Source organism: Somniosus microcephalus, chromosome 33 (genome assembly GCF_052327205.1).
Source record: "Somniosus microcephalus isolate GS21.2 chromosome 33, FLI_Smic_1.0, whole genome shotgun sequence".
NCBI lineage: Eukaryota > Metazoa > Chordata > Chondrichthyes > Squaliformes > Somniosidae > Somniosus > Somniosus microcephalus.
In genome coordinates, this window is record NC_141019.1 from 26898454 (window position 1) to 26920667 (window position 22214).

Sequence of the window (22214 nt, forward strand, 5' to 3'; positions counted from 1 at the left end):
TGTAAAGCTGCCATTGCGGATCAGCCGGCCAATATAGAAACTGCCCGCTTTTCATTTCCATTGAAATCGATCAGACACTTTCTATAATGAGCAGCCGATCCACAACGTCAGTTTCATGCGCAGGCGGCAAGTTGAAAAGCTATCCCAAGGAGATGGGGATTCCATTTCAGAAGGGTAGGTTGTGTAATTTGAGTTCATGAATGAAAATGTACAAATTTCTTCTTCCTCTATTTTATCCTGCCACACTGATGGCCATTTTACTAAGATCAAAACTACACCTTATAAATTGCAAATACGTGTATTTCAGTGGAACCCTTTGGACACAAACACAACAGTCTTTCTTGCATTATGTGTAGGAAAGAAGTCCTGACTTTACAATTGGCATATCGCCATACCCATCAATTAGGGTCAGAGGCATTGAATAAGGGAGAGGTGCTGATAATGGATCCTATAGTTTGTGACCCAGTGATCCTGCTGTAACTAGTTAAAGGCTTACTTGACATCCCTGTATACTCTGGTTCAAACTCCAGCTCTGGCAGATTCCCAATGTCCTTGTCACATGTGTGATGATTGTCAGTTCGCAGCCAGGTCACTCAGTAAGACTCCTCACAATTGCATCCTGTCTCCAAGAGGATATTTTAGTGGAGTATCCTTCCTGAGGTGAAAATTGACATTTCATTTGCTCACGTCACAGGGCAAAGCAAGGAAGGCATAGGCTGCCAATTCCAACTACTTCCCCCTCCCCTTCCTAATTTGGAAAGCAGTAGCAACCTAGGAGATTACAACCAAAAAATTACAATAACAATGAGACTACTTAAAAAATTAAAACTGGAAGGTTGCCGTTCTGCTTTTCTGACTTGTGTCAGCATGGAACAGGCCTAGGAGTCGTCACTCTTTCTGTTCTTCGATGCAGGTTATTTTTTTCCCACTTTTGGGTCAAGACTTTTTGCTGGAAAAGTGGATCTCAACATAGCGCGTCCTAAAACAGACGCTCTGGTACTGATGATCCAACACTGCCACTCTTGTTAAAACTGAAGCAGCCCCATTGTCAATTTTTCTCCAGCTCTGCAATTTCAGTTGCTGAAGGGATATTGTGCATTTTGGACTTGCGCAATCCTTTTGCTATCCACCTCCCTCCTTTCTTCAAAGGTTCCGCAGTACATTTTTGAAAGCCCATAGGTAGAAATTCCTCTGTATGCTATTTTTAACGAATTGGTTCATGTTCAATTGAATTTCTGTGCTATTTTTAACTGTTATTAACCAGTCAAAGCACACAGGGAATTTCTACCCCTGGAGCCTAACTGAATCTAATTTTAAGTTACTTTTAAACGCAATAGAAAACCACAATCGTTTTCACCTGGAAAGGGGACGTTCATGATTAATGTTTTTCTCTTGAGGAGCGGGCGGGATGTTGAGGCTGTGGTACTGGGCTATACAGTTTAAGAACGTTCTGATTTTGATTCCTGACTTCAGCTGGAACAATGGTGGGGGTGCTCCAATTGTCCTGTGTCCCTGGGCAGGATAGAGGTTGGCATCAGCCAGTGTTTCTGCTCTTGATTCACTTTGAACATTGGATGAGGAAAGGATTCTGCTTGGCTGTGATGTTCCCCATTATCGAATAGTCTACAGAAGCTTGCTGTTTAGACTTGCAGATTAAAAATGAAAACTTGGATAAGAAACATACATAGAAACTAGGAGCAGGAGTAGGCCATTCGGCCCTTCGAGCCTGCTCCGCCATTCAACGAGATCATGGCTGATCATCCAAACCCTAGCACCCGGTCCCTACACTGACAGCCATCCCACCCTACTAGTTCAGCCTCAAAGTACATGATTTTCTTTGACTTCTTCTTAGGCAGTCCCTCGGAACCAAAGATGACTTGCTTCCACATTAAAAATGAGTTCTCAGGTGACTGAGTCCAATGCGGGACCTACAGTCTCTGTCACAGGTGGGGCAGACGGTGGTTGAAGGGGCGGGTGGGTGGGGTGCCTGCGCTTGGCTTCCGCTTGCTCCCGACGAAGAGACTCGAGGTGTTCGGCGCCTTCCCGGATGCTTCTCCTCCACTTTGTGCGGTCTTGGGCCAGGGATTTCCAGGTGTCGATGGGAATGTTGCACTTTTTCAAGGAGGCTTTGAGGGTGTCCTTGAAGTGTTTCCTCTGCCCACCTGGGGCTCTCTTGCCGTGCCGGAGCTCCGAGTAGAGCGCTTGTTTTGGGAGTTTCGTATCGGGCATGTGGACAATGTGACCCGTCCATCGGAGCTGATTGAGCGTGGTCAAAGCTTCGATGCTGGGGATGTTGGCCTGAGCGAGAACACTGACATTGGTGCGCCTATCCTGCCAATGGATTGGCAGGATCTTGCGGAGGCAGCGTTGATGGTACCTCTCCAGTGCTTTGAGGTGCCTGCTGTACATGGTCCATGTCTCTGAGGCATACAGCAGGGCGGGTATCACTGCTGCTCTGTAGACCATGTGCTTAGTGCCGGGTTTGAGGTCCTGGTCTTCAAACACTCTCTTCCTCAGGCGACCGAAGGCTGCACTGGCACACTGAAGGCAGTGTTGGACTGCGTCGTTGACGCCTGCCCTTGTTGACAGTAGGCTCCCAAGGTATGGAAAGTGGTCCACGTTGTCCAAGGCCTTGTCGTGGATTTTGATAATCGGGGGGCAGTACTGTGTGGCGGGGGCAGGTTGGCAGAGGACCTTTGTCTTACGGATGTTTAGTGTAAGGCCCATGTGCTCGTACGCTTCGGTGAGGGTGTTGACGATGGTTTGGAATTCGACCTCCGAGTGAGCGCAGATGCAAGCGCCGTCTGCGTTCTGTAATTCGACGACAGAGGATGGGACGACCTTGGATCGAGACTGGAGGCGACGCAGGTTGAACAGTTTCCCGTTTGTTCTGTAAATTAGCTCCACTCCAGTGGGGAGCTTACTGAGGGTGCACTACCTTCCACAGTACTATATTAAGTGTCGGCTCAGTTCAGTGGGAGCACTCTCCCCTCTGCGTCAGAACGTTGTTGGCTCAAAAAAAGTTCATTGGTTGTGAAGCACTTTAGGACATCCTGAGAATATGAAAGGTGGTATACAAATGCAAATCTGACTGAATCCACAATGACGGTGTTAGTGGGAGGGCCACCAGTGGGCTGCAGCTCGGAGGAAACTCGAGAGCTTGTTAGGGTCCAGGCAGGTCACGATGAGGCAGCTCAGGAGATGTGCTTGGTCCAGTTCAGTGGGGCGCTTGGTGATTTGTTTTAATGTGTAGCAGTACCTTCTGCCAGTGGAGCTGGATCCTTGCCACAGTTCTGTTTTTTTTTTAATATGTTGATGTGCTTTGAAGTAATTTGAAAACTGATTCTACATTTTAAGATCTGAAGTCCAGTTGCTTCTCAAAGGCTGAAATTTGCTTCCCAACTCTTACCAAATATTTCTTTCTATGTCATCCATAGGCACCCACGGACACTTCCGATCTTTGTTTTGTGTGGATTTTATTCATCCCTGTATCCTGGAGAATATTTTACTGTAGTGTATGTCGGTTGTTAGGACAGGTGCAAGATCCGATGGGAATAAAATAGGGGTCATTGCAAAGGTTGCTGAAGGTTTCAGTGCTTTGAATCTTATTACCTTCCCCAGGCTTTGGCCAGCAGTCAACAGATAAATACTGTCAATGTTTAATTAGCCTCCTGCTGGAGTCCACTGGGGTTATTAAACTGCTCAGATTGTAGAGACATGACTGGCTTACTCAGACATGCTAAATCACACAAGCCCTGTACAGTACTCCGTGGTTTTACACCTCTCTCAGCTGCAGGATTGCAAATGTGCAATGTGGCCCTTTACTTTTCTCTGCCAGATTTCTTCCCTCCTGAAAACCTGACGATGTTTGCATTACACCCTCCACTACCTCGCTCAAGTGGTCATTATTCACGTGTAAATGTTGGCAAGCTATTAAAGCATCAGAAGCGTCGCAGCCGAACCCATCTTCACCTGACATCCAGCTGGATTGCATTTGGAAGTAGAAATGCTGGTAGTTTCCCACCCGCTTCCCCGCCACCCCCGTCCCCCTTCCCCGCCACCCCTAAGGTGAGATCAGCCAACTCATTACAGACTGGAGATTGGACCCTTGCCACAGCTCCTCACTGGATACACTGAGCCGTTGGGGGAACCTGTGTAGTCCTTACCATCACTCTCTGGTGTATACCAGCTTGATCTGCCAAAACTGGATGAAATTTGAAAAATGAACTAACCAAAAGTGACAGAAAATGAAAGCAGCATTATCAAGCAACAAAATGTAGGCTAGAGAATAAGGGAGAATCTATAGAAAACAGTAGCTGATCCATGTCAGATTAGACTGAAGGACCCCCCCTGTTGACTGCTGGCTCATGCCCCGTCTAGTACTTCAGACTGATACCTGGGTTGGCAGGAATGACGTATGAGGAGAGATTGGGTCGATTGGGCTTATACTCGCTGGAATTTAGAAGAATAAGAGGGGATCTCATTGAAACTTATAAAATTCTAACAGGACTGGACAGACTAGATGCAGGAAGGATGTTCCTGATGGCGGGGGAGTCCAGAACCAGGGGTCACAGTCTAAGGATAAGGGGCCAGCCATTTAGGACTGAGATGAGGAGGAATTTCTTCACCCAGAGAGTGGTGAACCTGTGGAATTCTCTACCACAGAAGGCAGTTGAGGCCAATTCATTAAATATATTCAAGAATGAGTTAGATATATTTATTAAGGCTAAAGGGATCAAGGGATATGGGGAGAAAGCAGGGACAGGGTACTGAATTTGGATGATCAGCCATGATCTCATTAAATGGCGGAGCAGGCTCGAGGGGCCAAATGGTCTACTCCTGCTCCTATCTGCTATGTTTCTCCATGTCACGGCTTGTCTCGGGTGCTACCTACTTTTGTTGATGTATCGGCTGCTTCCCTGATGGTTCAGTGAGTAAATGCACCACTCAGTGTGGTACACAGACCAGGAAGGCCGTAGGCTTGTGCTCAGTGAGCTGATGTCAGTTAGAACGGTTATGGCATTCTTTGCCTAAGCCCCTCCACTTTGCTGAATCTCTCCACCTTCAGAAGCCTGCTTGTTTGACCACGTCTTTAATTGGCTCCTGTAACTCCTCTCTTTAAACTCCTGCTTGGTGCCTGGTTTTTGCCCACACCGCTCTTTGCAAAAGGCATAAGTGTGTTTAATATTCAGTCTTTGCCAGATGTTCCGGTTCCATTTTGTCTGAACTCTAATCTTCTTTTCAGACAAGTGCTGTAATCTAATAACCGACTGCAGGGAGCGATTATAAGGCTGTAATCTAATTGGAGAGTTCAAATGACATTATGAACCGTGAAAGTGGATCTCGAGCAGTTTGTTTTATTTATTCAGTAAATGTTTTTTTATTATATTTTCCGCTGTTACCCTCGCTCTTATTTTTAACCACTCCCGGCTCTCTGCCAGAGACTATGGGGGAAAAATTCAGTTGGTAGCGCCTTAAGTGGGGCGCAAAGCAACTAGCGCCCGGGCGCGGCGATATCTGCGCCTCTCGCAAAATTGACCGGACATTTTGCGGCGGCGCTAAACACTACCGCCACGATCTCCTGCGCCGGCAGATCATGACATCAGTCGAGTGCGCAACGCCCCGGTAGCACCCCGGACCGGATATTGAGTGGCGCCCCCTGCCTTACCGCCTGCCGCTAGTAACGACAGGTTCAGGGGAGCGTTTTGCTGTCCGAAAGGGACTGGGGGAGCGCTATTTAAAGGTGACCGCTTCCTGCCTTTTTTTGTTGGTGACATTTTTGCACCACGCATTCTGAGAGAGAGAGAGAGAGACTTCAGGAGAGATTCAACGCTGTGTGAAGGAGTTTTGGGGACTGAGCAGCACTTTGCAGGTTGGTTTTGATTTGCCCTTCCTTGCATCGATTTAGAAGAGACTGTGGGGGCTGCACTCTGAGCTCTTTCCCCGGGCCTCTCCATTGTTCTTTCCAGCAGAATTGATGATGTACAGGTCTCTCCAGGCCGAGACTCAAGGCTGCAATGAGCAGGATGTGGATGGAGACCAAGATCAATCCTCCCCTTTAAGATAAAAACAGAAAATGCAGGAGGAACTCAGCAGGTCAAGCAGCATCTGTGAAGAGAAACAGAGTTAACGTTTCAGGTCGATGACCATTCGTCAGAACTCCCCTTTAAGAACTGGCCGGCGCCAGTGTGTCTGTGTTCCATTGCTGACTGACATCACATGAGCTTCGCCAGCGCTGTGAGGTAGCGCCTCGCTCCTTGGCCTTTGCACCTTAAGACAGATGTGAAGCGCCTGATTTAGCGCTCCAATCACCTCCAGGGGCGATAAAAGCCAAGTTTGCAGTCGGAGGCGATAATTAGCGCCAGGCGCTAATCTTTGCGCCCGGCTGATAATGGCGCCCCACATGGGGAGATACCGAATTTCTCCCCCTATATCCCAGCTGAGAGGATGCTCAGGCAGCCTGTTCCCAAGCCTGTCCTGATGTTTCCCTGTAAATAGTTTAGGATAACTTGTCATTCCCCCCCCACCACCACCTAGCTTCCTTTTGGGGAAGTGGGTGGTGTTTGGTGCTCACCCCTGGCGGTATGATCAATTATTTGCAATGCAAGGATAGCCAAACATGGGCCTCCATCCCATCGATCTGTTGCGTAAGAGCTGCCAGACATGGTGCCACTGTGCCAGCAAACTACAAGCAGTTCATGAACATTAATTAAACCTTGACATTGGATTAAAGCCTCAGTCATTGTGTTGCAGATCTTGTGTTGGTGACTTAAAAAAAAACCCGCTTCGTTAATTGGTAATGGCAGTCTTGTCACTAGGTCTGTTAGTCTATTGGGATCAATGCGCTCTGGGAAAAATCACACTTTAGTCCATTCACTGAATTCACCACCTTGGTCCTGCCACTAATGTCATCGGTGGCGGCCTTTTACGCACCAGTGCTTCATCCTAATGTTGTACAAGTCAACATAACTCTCCATACACAGCCCATCATTGTATTTCTGAAGGTTTTTTATGTTTCAAGTAGGCAAAGTATGAAAATTTCACACAGTCACACCATGAGGTTTGAATGGAACTGAATTTCTTTAACATTCTGGAGGTAGTTTTCTAAGGTGCAGCATTAATCCAATCTTGGTTACTGATGTGTTATTTTCCAGTGTGTTTCTATATTATGATAATTGAGGTGGTGCAATTGAAATTGCCACTTATTCTGGTTTTCCATTTTAAAAACTGGTGCATACATAAAGGCCACAAAGTGCCCCCAGACACTGCACCAGCGAGCAGACATGGCTGAAGTTGACAGGGCTCCAGCTGTGTGTTTGTGCAGCACTTGTGTGGTTTGCAGATCTGGTCCACCCTTCGTGGCGTCAAATGGCAGTGTCCCTCCATTTAAAATGCCTGAATATTGCAATTGCTCTGATGGCTCGGTGGGTAAGTGCACCTAGTCATCTAATACTGAGTCGTACAGATCAAGCTGGTCGCAGGTTTAATCCCTGCTCTATCCCTGGTTAGCTGATCTTTGCTACAGTGGTAATGGGGACACTATGGGCTGGATTTTCATTAAGCTGTCGGGAAGGAGGCGGGACTACAACTTTCGGGTTTTAGTTCCGCCTCCATCGACATCCGGCCAATCGACGCGATTTTCCCTTGATTGACCTTGTTGAGCCCGCCCAGCGGGCTCAGCAGGCCAATTAAGGGCCACCCGGCAACAGGTGACGTCACAGACTGAAATTTCATCTGTCAAGAGTTTTTGACAGATGAAATATCAGTGTTTCACAGCTGCTTGAAGCTGTCAAACACTGACAGTGTGACTTCTAACCTGAGTCCTTCTACACAGACTCAGTTAGAACTGTCACCTCCACTGAAAGCTGAAGGCTGTCACTTTTGACAGATCGCAGCCATTCGGCTTTCAGTGCCGGCTGAATGATGGACTCCGACGCCTAGAGGAAGGAAGGCTGTAAAGGTAAGTACAGGTAATTTAAACTTCTTTAGACACACCAAACACACTTACTTACCTTTGCACTCATGCACCCATCACTCACCTGAACACCGACATCGCGACCCCTCCAAGTCCTTCAACCCGACGGACCGCCTGCTCTAACCTGGCGTGGTTTGGAGCCGTCGGGAATCCCACACGACACCCCTCAAAATAGGGATTAGGCTAAAAACTGCCTGTTAACAGGCAGTTAATTGGCACTAATCCCTTCCCGCCTCGGGTCGGCGGGTCCCAGTGCGGGGCGGGTACCCGCCTCCTTTGAAACTTACGTGGAGGCGGGTTTTGGGCGGGATGGTGTCGGGACCCCTGATTTCGGGATTTTTGCCCCCCGCACGCCTGAAAGCCCGCCTCACGGCACACTGAAAATCCAGCCCAACGTTTTGGCTTAGTGCCCTGAGCCTAAGGAGAGCATTAATTCCCCAGGGTTGCCAAACCTGAGCACTATCTAGTGACCCCAGCTGGCAAGTGTGTGTGCACAGCTGCCAGGTGAGGACAGATTGAGCTTGGTTGCACTTTCCACCATAATCGAAAAGCCTGCTGAGACTCTAGGCTCACACGTGAAGAAAGGCATGGGCGAGATACTGAAGGGCTGCAGGCAGTAATGGAACTGTACCTCACCAGCAGAAGTTTGTGCCTTTAGTAGAGGAGGGGAGAGAAAGGCAAGGAATTGGAAGGAAAGCATGCTTTGAATATCGCCAGCAAAAAAAATTAAAAGTACTGGATACAAATCACTCCTTTACTATTGAGAATGGGAAATGGGAGCTGTGGAACTTTCTGCCAGTGGTAAGCCCCGCCGTGTGACAATCAGAAACTTTTTTTAGTCCTTTGCAGGTTCCTGTGGTGATGAGAGCAGTTGAGAGTGATGTTCATGGAGGATTTCGAGGGATTTGTGATGTCATTGGTGCAGGTTCACCGAATTCTTACCTTTTGTTGATTACAGGAAATTTCTGTATCCAGTAAATATTCAGCAATCGATATCCAGGAGTGGTTGCAAAGCAGTGATATCGTTGAAGGTCAAACAATGGCACACACCAGGAGCGTTAAACTTGTGGGGGGAAAAATTCAGTTGTTTGCGCCTCCTGTTAGCACCTTAAGAGGGTGCCAAGTGGGGCGCAAAGCAACTAGCGCCCGGGCGTGGTGATGTTTACACCGCTTGCGAAATTAACGAGACATTTTGCGGCGGCGCTAAACACTACCGCCACGATCTCCTGCGCCGGCAGATTGTGACGTCAGTCGAGTGTGCAACGCCCTGTTAGCGCCCCGGACCGGATATTGCGTGGCGCCCCCTGCCTTACCGCCTGCCGCTAGCAACGACAGGTTGAGGGGAGCGTTATGCTGTCAGGAAGGGACTAGGGGAGCGCTATTTAAAGGCGACCGCTTCCTGCCTTTTTTTGTCGGTGACATTTTTGCACCACGCATTCAGAGAGAGAGAGAGAGAGACTTCTGGAGAGATTCAACGCTGTGTGAAGGAGTTTTGAGCACTGAGCAGCACTTTGCAGGTTGATTTTGATTTGCCCTTCCTTGCTTCGCCAGCACTCTGAGGTAGCGCCTCACTCCTCGGCCTTTGCGCCTTAAGACAGGTGTGAAGCGCCTGATTTAGCGCTCCAATCACCTCCAGGGGCGATAAAAGCCAAGTTTGCTGTCGGAGGCAATAATTAGCGCCAGGCGCTAAACTTTGCGCACGGCCGATAATGGCGCCCCAAACGGGGCGATACTGAATTTTTCCCCCCTGGAGTTTGCAACCATAATCTGACCCTAAAATAAGATTACAGTGTTGAAATTGCTTCCATATATGTGTTCATGGGGTGGGTTTATTCTGCTTTGTGTCCTTGTCACTGGCAATGTCATGGCAGGTTGCGCTGGTACATGCCCTTCCATGCAGTTAATACATGAGAACGTCCTAGTCGAAGATTGTGACAAAACCACTACATTTTCCAAACAAGAATCTACAGTTGATTATTGGCAGTGCCAATTTTTTTTTAAGCGGTAGTTGCAGACTGCGTACAACCTGCACTGCTTTTACTGTTTGACATTACAGCATCAATGACCTGAAATGGGATGTCCTCGTAGATCATGCATATGTGGAAAGGGTTGGAAGAGATTGTATTTATTTGAGCATCTTAAAAGGACCGCTCTTAGTACTGATGATTTGTTCTTTTACAGAAGGCTGATCAGACCTTGTGTGGCATGTGCTTGCCAGGTTTTGCATTTCAGTCTTAACATCTGGGTCATCCAGTCAGCTGGCGCTAATCCAAAAGCCAGCTTTGAAGATAATATATAGGGACCGAAGTTGTTACGATGTTCTTAGGTTGGCAACTTACAAAGATTGGAGATAGGGACAGATTTGCGCAAAGGATCCTTTCCGGGAATACATCAGGCCTGATCTTAAACGGTATTTATTAGCGAAAGATGGAAGACATTACAGTATATAGAACATATAAGTAACGGCTGAGAAGGCTACAAAGCTGACGTCCTGAACCACAAGAGTGAGCCTCAAGCACTTTATACAGTTTTCAAAAACCCGTGAGTGTATTACAGGCTTCCAGGCATTGTTCATATTTTATAATAAATAATCTTTTAGTGGTTACATTTCTGTTGGATTTTTTTTTCCCCTGAAGTTTTTAATTTTTGGTTATCGACATTATGGCCGTCCAATTTTGCCATGTAATTCTACTTCACTTGATATGAAGTGGAGTTGTTTAAGACACTGGCACTAGGGCCTAGCTTATAAAGGGCAAGCAGGATTTTTTTTTAAATTTGTTTATGGGATGTGGGCGTCTCTGGCAAGGCCAGCATTTATTGCCCATTCCTAATTGCTCTTGAGAAGGTGGTGGTGAGCCGCCGCCTTGAACCGCTGCAGTCCGTGTGGTGAAGATACTCCCACAGTGCTGTTAGGGAGGGAGTTCCAGGATTTTGACCCAGCAACGATGAAGGATCAGCAATATACTACTAAGTCAGGATGGTGTGTGACTTGGAGGGGAACTTGGAGGGGGTGGTGTTCCCCTGCACCTGCTGCCCTTGTCCTTCTAGGTGGAAGAGGTCGCGGGTTTGGGAGGTGCTGCCGAAGAAGCCTTGGCGAGTTTCGGCAGTGCATCTTGTAGATGGTACACACTGCAGCCACGGTACGCCGGTGGTGGAGGGAGTGAATGTTTAAGGTGGTGGATGGGGTGCCAATCAAGCGGGCTGCTTTGTCCTGGATGGTGTCGAGCTTCTTGAGTGTTGTTGGAGCTGCACTCATCCAGGCAAGTGGAGAGTATTCCATCACACTCCTGACTTGTGCCTTGTAGATGGTGGAAAGGCTTACAGGAACAGAGAATTTTACTGAAGAAAAATAGACTCGAGCTCTGTGTCCTTCCAAAAGTGAGTATTTCCCACAAGTGTGAGCTCAGTCAATTGGTGTTGGGCAGCGATTCAACAATGCCCAGCAGTGCAAACAGGCCCAAATCAAGTGTTTCCAGCAGGCGTTACTGGATGGTGACTGGGAACCCTAGTTGTTGTTTTTCTCCTCCTCCGTAGGCCACGGTTGCTGAGGGCAATTGTTGTGCCACAACTGGTACCCTAGCTGATAGCCACAAGTTCAATACATTAAATCTGGAGTGAACTTGGTCTGTATGGCTCAGTACCACACTGAGCAGTCCTTCTACCCACTGAGCCATTGGTTGCTTCACACACCATTGGAATGTTTTAAAGAGCTATATAGTCATAAAACTTGGTGTACTAAGTAACAATCCTTTATACATTTTAATCTTAGAAACGGTCATAAATGGTTGACCCCCTTTTCAGGGCGAGCAGCAGTTATGTTTATTGGTGCCTTAAATCTCTCGGTAAGATTCTGATCATTGCTTCAAGGCAAATATTTGAAGATCTGTTCTTGAGTCATAACGATATCTAGGTTTTTAATTTTTTTTAATTTACTTTTTATTGTGTTCATATTTTAATGTTTACTGTAACTTGGTATTTTACTGTCTTGAGATGAAAATTTGTTATTTGGGCTGATGTGGTTTTCATTTGGGAATTTGTACTTTTATAATCTGTAATAAACATGCACTCTCATACCTCCATTATGTACAAATATAAGTAAACAAATTATGATGGTTGAATGATTTATGCTTAAAAAAAAAAAGTTTTTCTTCCCTCCCCACATTTTCTAAAGGGATTAACTCCTTGGTGGGGTATGGTCCTACAATATCCCACCTCAGTCGCTAGATTAACTCCTTGGTGGGGTAAGGTCCTACAATATCCCACCTCAGTCGCTAGATTAACTCCTTGGTGAGGTAAGGTCCTACAATATCCCACCTCAGTCGTGAGATTAACTCCTTGGTGGGGTATGGTCCTACAATATCCCACCTCAGTCGCTAGATTAACTCCTTGGTGGGGTATGGTCCTACAATATCCCACCTCAGTCGCTAGATTAACTCCTTGGTGGGGTAAGGTCCTACAATATCCCACCTCAGTCGTGAGATTAACTCCTTGGTGGGGTATGGTCCTACAATATCCCACCTCAGTCGCTAGATTAACTCCTTGATGGGGTATGGTCCTACAATATCCCACCTCAGTCGCTAGTATTCATGTGGAAGCCCATTCAACTATGGGAGGCACCAAAGCTGAACCCAAACCTATCCTCACCTGCCATCCATACACATACATTTCCAGCAGGGCTCAGGGGATTGCAGTTGGGAGCAAGAACCCTGGCTGAGGCTAATTGAATCACCTCCTACTGCTGCCTTGGCTGAGATCGGCTAACTGCGCACACACTACACTGGAACCTGGGACCTTGCTAGTTTGCATTGCTCAGCTACTCACTGGATAGACTAGCTGAGCCCTACACATCACACGTTGTGACATGGTCAATGAAAGAATCTCATTATCGAGCAAGCTTTCCTGAGCATGGTCGAGAGATATTGGGGGTAATTTTAACCCCACAAAACGGGTGGGTTTGGGTCAGGGTGGGAAGTTAAAATATAAAAAATTTCAAACCGGGACCCAACCCACCTTAAATCCGCCCACTTATGGTTTTAACGGCGGCGGAATGGGAGGAGGGCGGACAACTGACCCGCTCTCGGGAGGTGGGTCCCTCATTTAAAGATTTAAATGAAGCTGCGTGCCTCAGATTTTATGGGGGGAAAATTCAGTTGTTTGCGCCTCCCGTTAGCGCCTTAAGAGGGCGCTAATGGGGCGCAAAGCAACTAGCGCCCGGGCGCGGCGATGTTTGCGCCACTCGCGAAATTAACTAGACATTTTGCGGCGGCGCTAAACACTACCGTCACGATCTCCTGCGCCGGCAGATCGTGACGTCAGTTGAGTGCGTAGTGCCCCGGACCGGATATTGAGTGGCGCCCCCTGCCTTACCGCCTGCCGCTAGCAATGACAGGTTGAGGGGAGCATTTTGCTGTCAGAAAGGGACTGGGGGAGCGCTATTTAAAGGCCACCGCTTCCTGCCTTTTTTTGTTGGTGACATTTTTGCACCACGCATTCTGAGAGAGAGAGAGAGACTTCTGGAGAGATTCAACGCTGTGTGAAGGAGTTTTGCATACTGAGCAGCACTTTGCAGGTTCATTTTGATTTGCCCTTCCTTGTATCGATTTAGAAGAGACTGTGGGGGCTGCACTCTGAGCTCTTTCCCTGGGCCTCTCCATTGTTCTTTCCAGCAGATTTGACGTACAGGCCTCTTCAGGCCGAGATTCAAGGCTGCAATGAACAGGATGTGGATGGAGAGCAAGATCGACCCTCCCCTTTAAGATAAAAACAGAAAATGCTGGAGAAACTCATCAGGTCAGGCAGCATCTGTGAAGAGAGAAACGGAGTTAACGTTTCAGGTCGATGACCTTTCGTCAGACCTCCCCTTTAAGAATTGGCCGGCGCCAGTGTGTCTGTGTTCCATTGCTGACTGACATCACATGAGCTTCGCCAGCGCTCTGAGGTAGCGCCTCGCTCCTCGGCCTTTGCGCCTTAAGACCGGTGTGAAGCATCTGATTTAGCGCTCCAATCACCTCCAGGGGCGATAAAAGCCAAGTTTGCCGTCGGAGGCGATAATTAGCGCCAGGCGCTAAACTTTGCGCACGGCCGCTAATGGCGCCCCAAACGGGGCGATACTGAATTTTTCCCCCACATCTCTTCCCACTTTAACACTGGCAGGGCAGGTTTCCTGCACCTCGGGAAACCCGGCAGCTGAAGGGAGGCAAGGACTGCCGGATGGAACAGGTAAGTGCCTTTACAGCACTGCTTGTGGGCCAGGAAGAGCAGGAGTGCTTCTCACTGACCCACCCACGCTTCCCTCCCCGCCTACCCATAAATATTGGGGCTGTTGTATTTAAACAATGGGTCTGCATGCCGGAATTGTAACACATCGTACCAAAAAAGTGACACGACATGGGTTTCCACCTGTAGCTCTCCACAGGATATGAGTTCCCAATCTTGCCTAATCCATCATGGGGAGCCACTGAGTGGAAGCCTTGTGCTTTTGCAAGGAGAAAGAGACAAAAGAGAGCGAAAATCTTACTGGAGCATTTAGGCCCCACTGGTTAATGATTTCGTTAACCACTTTGAACAGCCTGAACAGCTAGCAGCAGTCAGGGTACCAACCAAGATGACGTTAATGAGATTGTGATCTTTTAAATAACTTTAATTTTGACCAGAAGTGGTAGGTTAACCTGGGATTGTTGGAGTCACAGCCCCAGTGCCCTAGAAACAAAAATAGTATTTTTTTATTTGATTAAAGGTGGGATTTTTACACACTCATTTGTATCTGGTCGCTTTCAGGCCTTAACAAAGGCGTCCTAAAATGAGTTTGACCCAGGACCCCAAAAATTCATAATCCACTATCGTAAACTAGTTTAAATTGGGCAATCGTGATTGATGTCGTGACTTCTATATGACAATCACACTGACCCTCTTTAAAAACTGGTTGTAAAAAATATCAATGCGTTTGTCGCACTTTTTATTTTCAGTGGCATGGTGTTCATTTTAAAACATTTTTCTTTTTAAATACTGTTGAGATTGTTGCTGAAATTGCCTTCGAGGGGATATGGGCCCCAACAGTTTCAGAGACGTGATTAAGCAGTCCTATATGCAGGGCAGAAATAGGGTACAGGAGTGAAATTCCATCAACAGTCATTAACCCCCAGGCATTTCAGCAGTTTTCTCATTTAATCTATGTATACTAATTCAGCTCCTTCAAAGTCTCGGGATCTAGCCTATTTCCCCCTAATACCAATGGAAAAGCAGCTTCCTCTTTGGATGGTTCCATGGGTAAATCCACTGCCAAGTGTGGTGCTGACCAGGTCGATCACTCGTCTCTGCTGTTAGCTGATCTTAGTCACAGCAATAGTTGAAATATTGCATCCCTGAGCTATGGGAGGGGAAAATGGCTCCTTGGGCGAGGTGCTGGGTGGCTCCTGCCACCTCTACCACCACGAGTCACTGAGTCCAGGAGAGCCGGAAACAAAATCAGTGGGAACGTACTTTATATAAAATTATTTATAAAAAAAAGCATTTCCAAGCAGCTAGTTATAGAGCAGTACCAGCAGAAATGTGCCAATATGCTGCCTGATTGTCTTCCAGTCTAGCCATTGATACCAGAAAGATCTTGAACAAAAACAGAAACAAAAGGCTGTCATTCTTAATCCTGCCTCTTGAATTAGTTGATTTTTTATTAAGGACATAACATTGACTTTTGAACGGTTCGTATCAAAACATCGCATTCGAATCCTAGAGGTCCTTCACGTCGCTGCCATACAACCCAAAAATCCCTGATGAAAATGTCCCTGCAAATGGGTATAATTGGATAAATAGGATTTTGTTTTTTTCCCTCCAGCACATTCCAGTTGATGGATTTTAACTATTTCCTACATGCATTGCAGCCTTAACGGCAGAAGGTTGATTGCCACCTTTAAGTTTTCAATAAATCAACGACAAAACAGCAGGAAAAGACCCTCCTGTGTCTAATTTTGACATTAATGACCTAATTCATGGTGACCTAGTAAAGTCAGTTCCTGTTCAGTGAATAACCTGTTTCCCACAAAATTGATTTCATCTCTCAAGAGTATTCAATGGGCTCCTTCAGTTTGTGATGAAGATATGCACCGTTTTAACATGTATTGTGCTGCTGGCAGAATGTTGCGACCATGCTGAGCTAGAAATCATGTTTTCGGTTCATTGGTTTCAACCACTTGAGGATGCTCTCTGTCTCTGTTGGACAACCTTTTTTTCATTTAAGTTTATTTTATTTTTTTGTCATTTCCTACCCCTTTTCCCCTGCTGAAGATACAATCTCATGCTGGCAACCCTCCCAATACCTCCCCTAAATAGGTGGTCTTGACGTACAAGTCCAGACAAGTGAGTATTGCTCCAGCTATTTGACTGTGACGGGCAGCACAGCCTGATCATGTCCACACACGTGCCCTTTCCAGAAGGGTCACTGGATAGCAATCGGGAATGGCAACCTTGGCTAATTTTTTTTTTATTTCTCCACAGCCCAGGGTTACTGAGGTTAAGTATTACGGTTTCAATAAGAGACTCTTGAATTGTTAGGGTTTAAAATTTTTTTTGTCAGGGTTTAAATTTTTTTTTGTCATTGAGCTGGAGAACCTAATTTAGTGAGTTAAGTGCTGGGTGTCTAATCTCTGACTCTTTATCTTACAGATAATTCACTGGCCACCAAAACAGGTGGCTGTTTCCCTTCTAAAGCCATGGTAACACTGGAAAATGGGCAGACCCGGGCTGTGTCGGAGCTGAATCCTGGGGACTGGGTCCTAACAGTGGATGCGGCCGGCAAGGTGGTCCCCAGTCAAGTCCTGCTCTTTTTGGACAAAGAAGAAGAGCTAAGGATCTCTTTCACCGTGCTGGAGACCGAGGATCCCCGCCAGCGACTGGAACTCACAGCAGCACACCTCCTCTTTGTTTCCGATAATAACACTGATAGAATGGAGAACTTTAGGCCGACGTTTGCTAGCAGAGTGCGGACAGGTCAGTTCGTCCTTGTAAGGGAGGTTGGCTCAAGCCGTCTGCGTTCATCTAGGATTAACGCAATCTATGCGGAGGAGGACATTGGTGCCTATGCGCCACTGACATCTCACGGCACACTGTTAGTGAATAATGTACTGGCATCTTGTTACGCTGTGATAGAGAAGCACCACTGGGCACACCTGGCGTTTGCACCTCTCAGACTCTTTCACTCATTGACTTATTTGCTACCATCCCTCCACTCTAGGCATGGCAATGCCACACAGGAGAACGGCATCCATTGGTACTCCAGGTTTCTCTTCAGCTTAGGAGAGAACGTTCTGGACAGAGAAAAGTTTCACTCTTTATGAAGAGTTGCAGGAGCAGGCCGGCATTGCCGGAGGGAGGTTGTGGATGGTGGATGGAGATACAACCTTTGTGTATCTGTGATACACCAGGTCCATCCACATAAGTACCTACATGGTCTTCAGCTTTAAGTGGCATTGCGGACTTCTAATTCTGTACAAGGGAACTCTGCTCCCCAGGGATAGAATTTATTTTATGTGTCAGTAAATATACATCCAGAATATATTTTTCTACGTCACATATATAACTTTTAATTGTCCCTCTGAATGTGTATACTTTAAATATGTTGCGTGGTTAATGTAATCTTGGTCAAAAACAAACCAGTTTGGGGAATTATTATAAAGTTTATTTTTATACTTCTGAATTGTAATATAATTTTTTGGGATAAAAAGTCAATATTAATAGAATTATGTTGCAGTATTTCTAATAGCAATGATCAAAGTATGTTATAATGTTTTGTTAATTTAATTTTGTTTGTTTTTATGGAACTAAAGTCTCTCTGACCCTTTTGAATTTTGTGTCTCCGTAGCCACTTTAACAGGAGTTGGGTCAGATGGTGTTGCTCTCACTTGCTGTCTCCTTGTATCTACCTTTGTCTCTTTTTCCATATGTGTGTCTATATATTTGTTTCCTCTGCGTATCTATCTATATGTTTAACCTTGTGCTCTCCCCCTCTTTTTTCCTCTCTCTCTCTCTCTCTCTCTCTCGCGCACTCTCCATGTTTCACTCTCACTTCTATGTTTCATTCTCTTTCCCTGTATTTGTCTTTATATGTGTCTACCCATATTATATATATTTTTCACTCTATTTTTATTCTATATAATTTCCTCTGTCTATATCTCCATATCATTTTCTTTACATCTGTCTTTTTTCTGCATTTGTTTGGTCACTTTTCCCCATCTCGTCTTGTTTTTGCTCCCTAAATCTCTCTCACTTATCGTCTGGGGAATTTAATTAATGTCCAATAGTTTTAATCTGAATCAAATTCAATTAACCTGCAGATTGCACTATAACCTAGCTGTGAACTGGTCCATACATACATTAGATTATCTTTTGCATGCGGTGTTGTAAACCTCAAGGCAGGAGTGGAGCAGAGAATCTGATTACATCGGCCTATTCAGAATCTATTTGCATTGCAGATGGTTAAAAATCAGTATGAGGAGCTGGGAGCTTTTACTATGAAATCACGCTGAAATAAATGCGCTTCATTTTTATTTAAAATAGCTGTAGTTACAGAACAAATTTTTCACTATTGTGTGTCTCTCCCTTTGTCTCACTCTGTTTCTCCCTCTCTCTCATTGTGTGCCTCTCTCTCTAAGGTTATAGCTGTTTACTGATGCTTTTAACTGAGTTTGTACGTGCTTTACTGCTTTTTTACACCTATGAAATCAGACTGACCTCCTGGCGCACACCTGCACCTTGACTATGCTGTTTAGATAGGGCACAGATTTTCTTGGAAAACATTAACCAACTGCTTGCTGCTGGCAAACAGCATAGTGTTTCTGTGCAGAGAGCAGCCAGCTTCTCCCAATGCTGCCAGCTGGAAAGTTACCACTTATCAATAAAATGCAATCCCTCCAGTTAATGAGTAACCCAAACCTCGGATTTCCTTTTGTTGGGTTCCTTGTATCTTTCCAATGGGTTTGTTTGCACACTGCTGTCTGTGTTTGAGGGCTGCCTCATCTCCAGAGAGGCTCTTTGTGCCCCTTATTACATGTTATTGCACACACAAAACTAAGACCCCAGGTCCTGTACCATTCTGTATTCCACTTCTCACCGTTGCTTCAGTTTAACCCTTTGACCATCGTGCATGGACCAAAACAAGACCAACTGCACTGCTGGGACCATGGAAGCACTATCTGAGGAAAGTAACTGGGCAGGTTTGAATAGTGGAGATAGAGGTTGTGGAATTTTGTTTGCCTATCTTTGGGGGAGTCGGGGAGAAATTCTGCAAAACTCTCCCCTCCAATGATCAAATAAATTTAGTAAAGGGTAGAGTCCATGGTTGGTAGATTATACCTGGCCTGTGGCAGGAGCAGACTTGATCTTGTTCCATGATTTCTTCTGTTTCCACCCCCCCCAACCCCCCTCCTCTCCCCTTCTGGAACCATGACTACATGTTCGGGAAAAAATTCCAAGGATGCCTTCCACCCTCTGATATCTTGTCCAGGTGACTACAGGAAACTTTGTGCTATCCGCCACCGACGGGACCGAGCTGTTGCCGTCCCATCAAAACTGCCGGACAAACCAGCGCCAATGTTGAAACATACGGAGATTTTGAGCTCCGTATCTGGCAACAAACCCTGTTGCTACAGCTTCTAAACAGTCGGCCGTACCTTGCAAGCATCTCTGTAGCTTAGCAACAGCTTCAGCGAGACCTTGCAGAGCCTGACTGGTTGGAAAAAAAAAAGCAACGAAAAGAAAAAAAACCTAACGAAACGGCTCCTGATTTTTGCCAGTGGCGCGAGCATTCCGGACAGTTAACCTCCAGTGAACCAAAGTTTCCTGTATTATTCATGTGTGAGCCTAGACAGAATGTGGGCAGCCTATTCAAACATGGGGACATCCAAGCCAAACTCAATCCTGTCCTCGCCCAACATCCGCAGATGTGCACTTAGATGATCAGGAGGAACCCTAACATAGGAACAGGAGAATGCCATTCAGCCCCTTGAGCCTGTTCCGCCATTCAATTAGATCATGGCTGATCTGTATCTTAACTCCCATCTACCCGCCTTGGTTCCAACTTTGTTTTTCACCCTCCCTAGTGTAAAGATCCTGAGACCAATTGTAGCTCCCTACTGCAACCCTGGCGGAGATCAGCCAACTCCATATAGATCAGGGTTTGAACCTGGGACTTCTGCTCCCTAAAGCTCCAATCCACTTTCTTGTGTTCCAAAAACCACAAACAAAAATGACAACTTAGAGCATACAACAAGGGAAACATTTACTTTGTAATAATTCAGCATTGAAAATTAAAAGTAATTCTGACCTGTAATTTAGATCACTTAATTTTTCTCTCTCTGTTGCATTCTTGAGCTATCCACTGGCTCGACAAGGTAGATGCAGAGAGGATGTTTCCCCTCGTGGGGAAATCTAGAACTCGGGGGCATAGTTTCAGAATAAAGGGTCGGCCATTTTAGAACTGAGATGAGGAGGAATTTCTTCTCTCAGAGGGTCGTAAATCTGTGGAATTCTCTGCCCCAGAGAGCCGTGGAGGCTGGGTCATTAAATACATTTAAAGTGGAGATAGACAGATTTTTGCAAGATAAGGGAGTGAAGGGTTATGGGGAGCGGGCGGGGAAGTGGCTTTGAGCCCAAGATCAGCCATGATCTTATTGAATGGCGGAGCAGGCTCGAGGGGCCAAGTGGCCTATTCCTGCTCCGATTTCTTATGTTCAGAATCAGTCTGTAGCTCACTTTTCGTGATGACAGTAGAAGCATTTTCCCGTTTTGCCAGAGCTGTGTGAAGGAAGTTAATTTGCATCACTTCCTGTGGCAAATACAGTGGCCATTCCTTCTGATTTTTGTGTTAAATTTTTCAAGTGCTTGTCAAGGTAAGGAAGGTCATTGCTGGGGAATTAGACAGTTGAGCAAGCGTTTCCTGGACAGTTCTAGGACAGCCAGCTGCAATGCAAAATTGTCTCCCACAATATGCCTTAGCCTCAACCTCCAGAAGAGCATTCCCTACTGCAATTCACCTCGGTGTCTTCAGGGCTAGGGAAGGAGAAAAAAATCAGCCAGGATTCTCACTCCTGGTCACTATCCTGTTGGAAAATACCTGTGCCTGTCAGGATCAGGCTTGTGGCTGAATAGCCCGTGAGCACTAACTTTCTGAGCTTACACATGAATATTCACTTGGGTGAGGTATGGGAGGACACCGGTGGAACCGATCCCAGCATGAGGCAATAGCTTCAGGAGAGGAGGAGAGAACATTGGGGAAAGATAATGTTACTTCTGCTTTGAAAAAACATATATAGGGGATACCGTATATCAGGTTGTGGAATACCATGTTTAGTCCAAGAATAAAGGAGACAGGATGTCACTCATTAATTGTATGTGTCTCTTTCATGAGTGGAATAAACATTGTATTCGACTACCTTGTGTGCAGAATTCTTCATTTGATGTATATGTACATGTATGTTCTGGAGTTAATTTTTTTTAAAGAAACTTGCGTTTTATGAGTGCAATTTTTGCCCAGTATGGTAAACCCTTTTTAGTTGCACTTCACAGCATTCCAAAAAGCTGAGGAACAGTCCCATTCGAGAACTCGTGCTGGCGTCCAATGACATTGCAATGACACTTTGTGCTAAGCAAGGGTTTTACACACCTGATCCTTTTCTCTGTATCACACACACTGTTCGGTCGGGGTTACTACAAGTGCTTCGAAACTGGAAGCATCTGATGTGACTCGCAGATACCTCAGTGAAAGTCATTTCTTGAACTTGGCAATCTTGGAAATGCAGTAACTTGGGCTGAGTGCAGAGAGTTCAGATTCTAATCTCTGATACCGGAAACGTTTTTTTATCCGGCACGGACGGGACCGACGTGGTGCCGGTTCATCAAAAATTCCGGATAACCGAACGCTATAGTAAAAGATACGGAGCTGAGAGCTCCGTATAAAGCAACAAACCCTGACTGTAGAACAATGGCCTCAAGTTTCAAGTGTCTCTGTAGCTTAGCAACAGCTGCAGCCACACCCTTGTACAGCAACAAATGTGGAGGAAGGCAAGTACAATATGAAGTAAAGCCTACTCCTGAATTTTGCCGGTTAACCGAGATTTCCGGTTATTTAGGTGCCGGTAAATCGAAAGTTTCCTGTAGTAAGTGGTACGAGTTTGGATTCAGACCACCCAATGATCTATTTTATCAGCAACTTCATGAGATTTCTGTTACAAAACCTGTCAATCCATTTTCC

General features: G+C 46.1%; 1 protein-coding gene across 1 annotated transcript in view; it reads left to right on the forward strand.

Moving 5' to 3' along the window:
• LOC147097034 (sonic hedgehog protein-like) overlaps positions 1-21453 on the forward strand; it is a 115827-nt gene extending 94374 nt beyond the window's left edge. Inside the window, exon 3 of the mRNA XM_085972775.1 lies at positions 16634-21453. Coding sequence (XP_085828901.1) covers positions 16634-17304 — 671 coding nt within the window. The 3' untranslated portion in view covers positions 17305-21453. The remainder of the gene's footprint in view (positions 1-16633) is intronic.
• Positions 21454-22214: the final 761 nt, after the last annotated feature.